Here is a 9627-nt window from a genome sequence, read left to right as displayed (position 1 = left end):
TGTTTCCTTTATATTTGTATTGATCTTCTATATGATATTAGAACAAAATGGAGCCTTCAAGATCATTTAGTTTGATGTTTTTAACATGGATTGACGAGAGATATGGACAAGGTTGTAGTTAGTGTATGTCATGTCTCGAAAGCTAGAAACGAGATCATGTTTCATGGACTAAATGTTTGATATGAGGTTACTGGTGTTGATAAATAATATAAAGTTGTTGATTATCCATAGTCCAATCATTAATTATAGGAGACCCATGGAGAGTGGGTGTCTTGTTGTTTTTTGAATTTTATCCTTTGGATTCCTCTTTTTCGTAGTGTTTGAAAAGTTGATTAATGATGTTGCTTAAAATTAAACTTTGATTGTTCGATTGATGAGACATAAATAAATGTTTCACTATCATGTTTTCGTTGTTAAAACGAGTTTATCATCATATGTCTTGAGATTAAGATCTTTGAAGGTATAGTAATCGTTGAGGAGCTTGCATGCATTACAATGACTACTTGCATAAAGATCTATATGAATCCAGTTGTAATATGTGCCTGGTTCATCTTCTGAATAATGTGTTTTTAAAGATATCTTGTCTTGTTGAATAAACTAAACTAAAACATTGTAATGTTGGTGAAGTTTTATCCACTCTCACATCTTAGTGCTATAACTATTTGCACACTTTCTTGAAGAAAGTGTGCAAATCTCATATATTCAGATGTGCTAGCAATTAAGAGGTATACAATTCTTACTTCTCACACTTTATTGTATTAGCCGAAAAATGTTAGATACACTTTCAAATTGATATATAAAATACTTTTTTTATTTAGTTAAACGAGTTCAACTCAACTGCCACTTGAACAAAATATTTTGAGTTTAAACTCCGCGCTCAAGTATGCAATAAATTAGTTATTATTATTTAGAAGTTGTGTATAAAAAACTGAAGCTTTTTTTTAGTGAACAAAAGTAATTCTAGAGATTAAATTGATAGTTATTATTATTTTGAAAAAGCTACTACATTTTTAGTTTGAAAGTTTTTATTTGGTCTTTAAACGCTAGAATATGATATTTAGAAATTATTTCTCTAATTTAAAATATATAGAATTATTTGAGAGAATTTGAGAGTAAGAAAATATATTTTAAAAACTAGAAATCAAAATGTCTATTTCAAAACGTAGGGATAAAAAGGTAACTTTCTCCCGTTATTTCCTTCAACTATTCTATTTTACTTTGCAGTTTGTTTAATCGGCGAACAGCCGGAGCGCGAAAGCCGATTCACTATTTAAAAGCCGAGGCGGTTCTTCATTCGACAGTCGGCAGTGTCCTCCGTCTATGGATTCTCCTTTTCCATCACTCTCGTTCGTAAAACCCAATCGCATTTGAATCACACAACAGCCTTTGCATCTCATTTTCAAGCTATGGGACACGGTAAGACTCTGGTGGATTACAACCTTTGTGTTTTTGTTCTTAATCTTTTTGTTGGATTGTTTATATACGTCCACGATAAGATTAGTTTTCATGTAGAACATTCAATGTTCCAGGTGACAAAGGAAGACCCAACAAAAAACCTAAATTCGGCAAGGTATTGTTTGGTTTTGAACTCCATTTTATTTGATAGGTTTGGTGTTTTCTGTATTATTTAATAAATGTTGATCAATCGAACACAATTTCAGGAGGATTACAAGAAAGCTAATTTTGAAGATGATGATGTCTACCATCTTGATGATCCCGACGACGACGATCGCTATGGTGAATCTTCGTATATATGTTTCTATTTTCGTGGGATTTGAGGATGTTTGGTTTGATTAATGAATTGCTTTGCCATTTGACTCTATGGAATTTTAGGTGATAAAGAAGGAGGCAAGAGAGACTTTAGCAAATTGGAGTTAAAACCTGACCATGCTAACCGGCCTTTATGGGCTTGTGCTGATGGTCGTATATTCCTTGAAACTTTTTCGCCCTTGTACAAACAGGCGTATGATTTCCTTATTGCCATTGCGGAACCAGTTTGCAGGTAACTTAATTCTGTTGAAGCAGAAACTAATGGTGGATTCACGTGAAGATTAGTTATTCTTCATGTCAATATGTTAATGTGAATGATATTCAGGCCAGAATCAATGCACGAGTATAACCTCACTCCACATTCTTTGTATGCTGCGGTTTCTGTTGGTCTGGAGACGGAAACAATTATAGCGGTTCTGAGTAAGTTGTCGAAGGCCAAACTCCCTAAGGAGATGATTGATTTCATTTATGCTTCTACTACCAACTATGGCAAGGTGAAGCTTGTCCTTAAAAAGAACCGATATCTTGTGGAATCCCCATTTCCAGAGGCAAGTGCTTGCTTAACTTTGGTTCCTCGTTTAGATTGAAATACATGGCCTAGTCATTATTGGAAATCTAAATGGTCACTTAATTACTGCAGGTGTTGCAGAAATTGCTCAAGGATGAGGTTATAGGCAGAGCCAGAGTCGTTCATGAGGTATGGTCCAACACAATTATTATGGATTCTTCGGGCGGTACCTACACCATGTTTTTTTTTTAATTGATATTGGAAACTATCAGGATTCTGGAAATGGTGAGTTTACAGTTAGCAAAACAGCGGGTGAACTTGGGAGTCGCCATGAAGGATTGCTTAATGAAGCAGAAGCTGCAGCTGCAGCCGAGGAAAGAGAAACTCATTCATTTGAAATTGACCCGTCACAAGTAATATTGCTTTCAAAAATCTAATACTGAATGATAACAAATGTTTGTCGTTATATTTTGGAACTCGATCAAATGTCAGGTTGAAAATGTTAAACAACGCTGCCTGCCCAATGCCTTAAATTATCCTATGCTGGAAGAGTATGACTTCAGAAATGATACTGTGAGTCTTTTTGTAGCTATATCCTTGATTCCTTGTTTTTCTTCATCGAATTGTGATCTTGGAAAGAGAATGGTTTCAAATTTTAATTATTTTCATATTTTCTGTATGATCGGATCTCTTATTCTAATTTTTACTCCTGAATTTTTTTAGATCAATCCAGACTTGGATATGGAACTGAAACCACAGGCTCAACCTAGGCCGTATCAGGAAAAGAGTCTTAGTAAAATGTTTGGAAATGGTAGGTATATTTGTTGCATGGTGTCTGTATTTGTTTGAACTGCCTGTGATCAAGTTTTTATAAGTAATCTAAGTTCCCTATTTATTCTGATTGTTCTTTGGTTTCAATGTGTGTTGAAAGCTTGAAAGTTGTGATTTTAGCTCAAATTTATGGGGATCACTAAACTCCCTTTTGTTGTTTACTTTCTTATCAATAGTTTTTTCTTAACAAAACTTATTATCTTCCCATCATTTGTCCTGTAAATTTTTGGGCCTCAGATTCAGTTTAGGTAGCTTGGGCTTTTTTCTCCCTCTTTTGTGTTTTTCAAATGCCTTAACTAAGAATATCGGTCATTTAGTTTCAAGGTCTGATTATGAATACATGTTTGCAGGTAGAGCAAGATCTGGCATTATTGTACTTCCTTGTGGAGCTGGGAAGTCTCTGGTTGGAGTTTCTGCAGCCAGTCGTATCCGAAAAAGTTGTTTATGTTTAGCTACAAATGCTGTATCAGTGGATCAGTGGGCTTTTCAGTTTAAGTTGTGGTCTACCATTCGAGATGATCAAATTTGTCGGTTCACATCAGATAGTAAAGAAAGATTCCGAGGAAATGCCGGGGTGGTTGTTACAACTTATAACATGGTTGCTTTTGGTGGTAAAAGATCTGAAGAATCTGAAAAGATTATTGAAGAAATCAGAAACAGAGAGTGGGGACTACTTCTCATGGACGAGGTAAGTTGACCATTTCGTGTTTACCTATTGTTTTTTTAATTAAACATTTTTAGTGTAAGTTTTCATCTATTCTGTTTATAGGTGCACGTGGTTCCTGCTCACATGTTTCGTAAGGTTATCAGCCTGACTAAGTCTCACTGCAAGCTTGGGCTCACTGGTACTTGACATAATGGTCTTGTAACCATCTTGGTGTGTCGTTTCTGTTGATACTGAAAATAAACTTTGATTAATTTATTGCAGCCACACTTGTGAGAGAAGACGAAAGAATTACAGATTTAAACTTTCTTATTGGTCCCAAGTTGTATGAAGCAAACTGGTTGGATCTTGTGAAAGGAGGATTTATTGCAAATGTGCAGTGTGCTGAAGTTTGGTGTCCTATGACAAAGGAGTTTTTTGCTGAATATCTGAAGAAAGAAAACTCAAAGAAAAAACAGGTTTTTTAATTTCGATGTAATCTATTATTTCTTGTATTCATGTGCCTCATGCCTGCCCTATATTAATTATAAACCATGATGAGAAGTGAGAACGTTGTCATAGTTGACAAGATAATATGGATACAACCATTATGGCATGTTCTGATTTAAGAATCTTTTTAACAAGGTATTTTGGAATTAATATGTTTGTGTACCATCAATAGATTTGTGTGCTCTTGTGGTTGTTTCCTTCTCTAAATTTCTGGCTTCCACATTTCAGGCTCTTTATGTAATGAATCCCAATAAGTTCAGGGCGTGTGAGTTCCTCATACGGTTTCATGAACAGCAGCGTGGTGATAAGATAATTGTTTTTGCTGACAATCTTTTTGCACTTACGGAATATGCAATGAAGCTTCGTAAACCTATGATCTATGGTGCAACAAGGTTAGACAAAATTATTTTGTGTTCAAACAAACTCAACCTTACGTATGTTTGACATTCATAGAATGGATTTTCATTTTATTTTCCGAACTTGTAGTCATATTGAGAGGACAAAAATTCTTGAAGCATTCAAAACTAGTCGTGATGTGAATACCGTTTTTCTTTCAAAGGTACTTTTCTTCTCTCATCCTTCCCTTTTTCCTTCTCCACTCTCAAATCTCAATATATGACAATAGAAGTAGTAGTAGTAGCAATAACAAGAACAAAAAGAATGAGATATATTTGGTTTTAGATTAGGGCGATGGATGTGTTTTGTTATATTTTCTTCATTATCAACCTGATGAAGAAGTAAATATTGGTAAACAATTTATTAAAATTCATAACAGCCAGCCAGTTTTTGTTTTCAAGTAGTTGGCCAGTAATCTGCCTTTTGTGAATTTTATTGTTACTTTTTATTTACTGGATTCAGTTTAGTCCTTGGAGGTAACTGGGCTTTTGAATTGTTCCCTGATTACTAACCATATGAGTGTTTTTCCTCTTCCTTTCAAAAAATAAAGAAGGTGCACTGAAAAATCATGGAAACACAGCCTAGACAGGGGTGAGCTATGTCTCCCAAAAGAAACTAGTGAAGGACCAACCGTCCCCAAATCAGGAGGGTTTGAGCTGGGCTATAATTACAAGAGAAAGGGTATTGTGTCTTAGACACCCAAAAGAAGAGTTAGATTCCCTCGGATTTCTTTCCTTCCTAAGTTCCCAAAAGAAATCCGGATGGTAATTCTACTCAAAACCTTAGCCTTTTCTCTCAGTTTCCACCCTTTTGCAACTGCAAGAAGCCACTCAATTACAGTATTTGGCAAAACACATAGGGAGATGAAAAGTCTTTAATAAAATACACCATTCTCTCCAGGAAGGATACCAGAAAAATAAAGGGTAATTGTAATTGATAGTCATTTTAGGAATAATAATTAAGGATATAACAACATTTAAAAGAAATTGCAAATATAGCAAAATCTATCTTTGATAGAGTCGCATGGTCTATCAGTGATAGACCCAATATTTGCAACATGATCTATTAGTGATAGACTTCTATCATTGATAGAATTTGACAAATTTTGCTATATTTGCAAATTTTTTAAAATGTTGCTATATACTTAATTATTTTGAATCTAATTGCTAAATTTGCAACTATCCCAAAACTAAATGATGAATATTTTGTTGTGTTGTTAAACTTTTATAACCAGACTCCAAAGAAAGGTTTTAATTTTCTTACTTCTTAGGTTCATTAAACCTCCATATGATATCAAGATAATACTTTTAAGCTTTTGTGAAGTTTGCTTGATGAAAGCCAGATTTTGTCCTGAAAAACCCCCAGATGGATGTACCAGTTCAATCCGTCGATGCCATCATCCTATGTCACAGTATTGATCAGCCTGACCAAACCAATTCAACTATCAAATTCTCTATCCACAAGGCCTCCTCTGAAAACAAGGTCACACTTATTAGTCTTTGGATTCTAGCTCTCTGTAACCATGGCTTCTTTCTTCAGCGAGTTAAGGTAAATGTTCGAGAAAGTTGACTAAAGAAAGGGGCCCAACCACTTGTCATTCCAGAACTGATTCTGCCACCATTTTTAGCCTTGAACTTTATGAAATGGAGGAAGAAATCACTGTTTCTTGAGATCTCGAACCATGGCCTTGCTTTTGAAATGCCCTTAGGTGGGGAGGCCTGGCACCCATAAATGCATTCTTCCTTTGTTTCAGAGAACCAATTCCCCAGCCAGAGCCATCCATACTGAATGAAAATTTTCGATCAATTACTTTAAAGTTACTTTTTGGCAAATTATCTCTCACGTTGTTCATAGAGTTTTTCAATCAACATGACTTTTGAAATTTTACTCTTATCTATTAAGACTTTTAATGAATCGTTTTGGTTAGGAGATTTTTTTTCCAGGTTGTTAATAGTTTGAGGTTGAGATCATGGTCTCAAGAGTTGAATTGCTTGCTTTTGTTTTATTACAGGTGGGTGATAACTCTATCGATATTCCCGAGGCAAATGTGATCATTCAGATTTCATCACATGCGGGTTCAAGGCGTCAAGAAGCCCAGCGTCTGGGGCGTATTCTCAGGGCCAAGGTTAGAACTACATCTACAGTTCATATTTGTGCAGTTTCTCATGTTTCTGTTGAGCAGTTTGTGGGAATTAACTTGCATTTTCAATTGTTATCTTCCACAACAAGAAATTTGTGCTCTATGACGCTTGGAAGTCGTAATGGATTTATATTTCGTTTTCACCTAATGTACCTTGTGAGGAATCATGCATAATTTTCACCTGAGATTGGTGAATAATTTATTGCAGATTGTTCTGTGCAAGAATACTTCTTGTATCATGCTTGGTAGTCAAGGTGGATAATTAGCATGAGGTTCTATTGTAGGTTGAATATATTCTTCTATTTATCGTTGATATAGTTTTTACTGGTCAACAGGGTAAACATCAGGACAGGATGGCTGGGGGTAAAGAGGAGTATAATGCCTTCTTCTATTCTCTTGTTTCTACGGATACACAGGTTGACCGACATCTATTCATTGTTTATCTAAATGGTGTATACGTAGTTGTTTTTCTCTTGGTCTGATGGGATACATTGCATGTTGAACTTTAATGCAGGAAATGTACTATTCAACTAAACGACAACAGTTTTTGATCGATCAAGGTTATAGCTTTAAGGTAGTATTTTGTCTCAAGATGCGCTGCATGCTTGTTAATTTAGATTTACATGTTACAAAAGGTTCTTATCCAAATTCTCATTTGATTATAATTATTACTACTGTTATTTAAATTATAGGCTTTTGTTTGGAATTTGTGAGAAATGGAAAACAAAGTTAAATATTTTAGGACTTTTGGCATTTCCGGCAGATGCATGGGGAAAATTCTCTAACTATGGTAGTCTAGAAGTTTTTCCATACTATTTTCTTTTATTATTTGCTATAATATTAGCATTTTAGGAGAACACAGTCCATGAAATTAATTAATATACCATTTAGTGGTATGCTTAAAATATGAATGGAACGTGTACATATCAGGGTGGTAGCTCTGGAATTTTCTTGTATGCGACATTCTTATAAAAGTGGAATTGTGGCAGGTAATTACAAGCTTGCCACCCGCTGATGCAGGAGCTGAGTTGAGCTATCATCGTCTTGATGATCAGTTGGCACTTCTTGGGAAGGTTACTATTGTCAAATATCGTTTATCTTTACTCTCTGAAAGAAAGATACTCTGACATGCTTTTTATGTCAGGTACTGAATGCAGGCGACGATATGGTAGGATTGGAGCAGTTGGAAGATGATGCAGACCAAATTGCCCTCGATGCAGCTCGCCGTTCAAAGGGATCCATGAGTGCAATGTCAGGAGCAAATGGCATGGTCTACATGGAGTACAGGTATCTTATAACATATCTCCCCCAAAAATTATGACATAAACTAAAGATAGAAATGAATTTAGCTGTAGGTATTTTTGATACATTGGCTAACCAATTGTGTGTGTTTCCTTTTCTCAGCACTGGACGGAAGCTCGCTGGTCAAGGGCAGCTTAAGAGCAAGCCCAAAGACCCAGCAAAGAGACATCATCTGTTCAAAAAGCGATTTGCGTGAAAGATCGTCATGGCCTAAAGAAATTTCAGCTAACGGCGTTTGGATTTGATCAAATTTTCAAGATGTTAATTATGAGTATAGATAGAAAAGGAAACAGACGAAAAAGCACAAGGTTCTGTCTATTGCTTCATCTCCATGGCTTGGGGGGGAAGAATGGAGGAACTGTATTACCAAAAACCTACACAAATTAGTACTAATGTAAGTATAAGTTTGCTTAATTCCCCTCCATCTGTGTTATCTGTGTTGTGTACAAAGGAGTCAAAAAGAGGTAAAAAGAAAAGACCCTTTGACATAATTTCAAACTAAACGGCAAACACAGCCCCTTTCAATCTTCTTGATTTCTCTGAGGATGTGAGAAAGGCAAAATATTCCTTGTTATCACAAGAGGTCAATTTGAAAAGAAAGAAAGCAAAAGGGAAAGAACAGAACACTATTCTTTTGCACAAGGTATAGTCTTTTTATTTATTTATTTATATTATCATCATCAATTTACCTATGTTAGAAATTTTACTAAATCTTAATAATATCTTATTTATCATAGGGTCCAAACGGTTATAAATTGTAAAGCTCAAGGAACGAGATTGTCACCTGCTTCATAAAGGGACTAAATTGATGTAAATTTGAAGGTTTATGAACTAAATTGTAATAAATTGCATGTTGAAGATTAGGGACAATTGTTGTATCAGAAGTTTTAATCACCATCATATAGCAAGTATTCTAACTCTTTGGAATTAAATATTTATGTGAGCTATTGACATTCATAACCAATGCAACCGAGTTTGTCCTCGTTTTTCATTTGTTTTTTTCTTTTAAATTTATAATAAAAAAACAACTATAAGTCAAATTGACATTTTAGTTTAAAAATTAAGATATAATAGTAAACACAAGTTATGCACAACAAAAAAGGATAAGAAAAAAAAAAGTTTTTGGAAGTTTTTCAAGAACTGTCATGGGGGATGTGGAAAACTTATTTTAAAAAGTTCATTAAAAAACATTCGTAATCTAAATTTGGGGAATCACAGTTTGATATTTATTTGTGAAAAAAATATTTTAAATGACAATTTTTTTAAAAAAAATTCACAAATACAACAAAATAACAAAGTAAATATTTTAAAATTGTATTTAAAAATAACCTTAATTATTATTATTATTATTTGTGAAGAAATAGGAGGGGCGATGAGGGAATTTAAGGCCTTTATTCTTGATAAGTGATGAAATTATGGGTTGTTGTGAAATGACTCAACAAGTTCGTCCTTCTTTGACAAGCCAAGAATTGACATTCATTGTCTCTCTTTTTTTCTCTTCTTTCATGTGTGTCGGATCCATGAAAT

At 34.6% G+C, this 9627-nt stretch overlaps 1 protein-coding gene across 1 annotated transcript; it reads left to right on the top strand.

Moving 5' to 3' along the window:
* The first annotated feature begins 1206 nt into the window (after positions 1-1206).
* Positions 1207-9064, top strand: LOC101215293 (general transcription and DNA repair factor IIH helicase subunit XPB1). The gene is made up of 21 exons (XM_011656431.2): positions 1207-1416; positions 1530-1570; positions 1662-1737; positions 1834-2002; positions 2096-2318; positions 2411-2467; positions 2551-2691; positions 2771-2851; positions 3002-3089; positions 3460-3797; positions 3879-3954; positions 4038-4231; positions 4491-4654; positions 4749-4821; positions 6670-6783; positions 7134-7214; positions 7313-7372; positions 7788-7871; positions 7943-8085; positions 8203-8743; positions 8838-9064. Exons 1-20 carry the CDS (start codon positions 1407-1409, stop codon positions 8294-8296), a joined length of 2307 nt encoding a protein of 768 aa, XP_011654733.1. The 5' UTR covers positions 1207-1406; the 3' UTR covers positions 8297-8743; positions 8838-9064.
* The last annotated feature ends 563 nt before the right edge of the window (positions 9065-9627 follow it).

This window comes from Cucumis sativus, chromosome 5, assembly GCF_000004075.3.
Source record: "Cucumis sativus cultivar 9930 chromosome 5, Cucumber_9930_V3, whole genome shotgun sequence".
In the NCBI taxonomy this organism is placed as follows: Eukaryota; Viridiplantae; Streptophyta; class Magnoliopsida; order Cucurbitales; family Cucurbitaceae; genus Cucumis; species Cucumis sativus.
The sequence above is the reverse complement of the archived record's forward strand: the minus strand, read 5'-3'. Positions and strand labels throughout refer to the sequence as shown.

Excerpts from the sequence above, each read along its gene's own strand:
- LOC101215293 (XM_011656431.2), top strand. Across the intron at positions 4,822-6,669 it reads ATACCGTTTTTCTTTCAAAG|GTGGGTGATAACTCTATCGA; the intron begins GTACTTTTCTTC and ends GTTTTATTACAG. Across the intron at positions 7,373-7,787 it reads ATCAAGGTTATAGCTTTAAG|GTAATTACAAGCTTGCCACC; the intron begins GTAGTATTTTGT and ends GAATTGTGGCAG.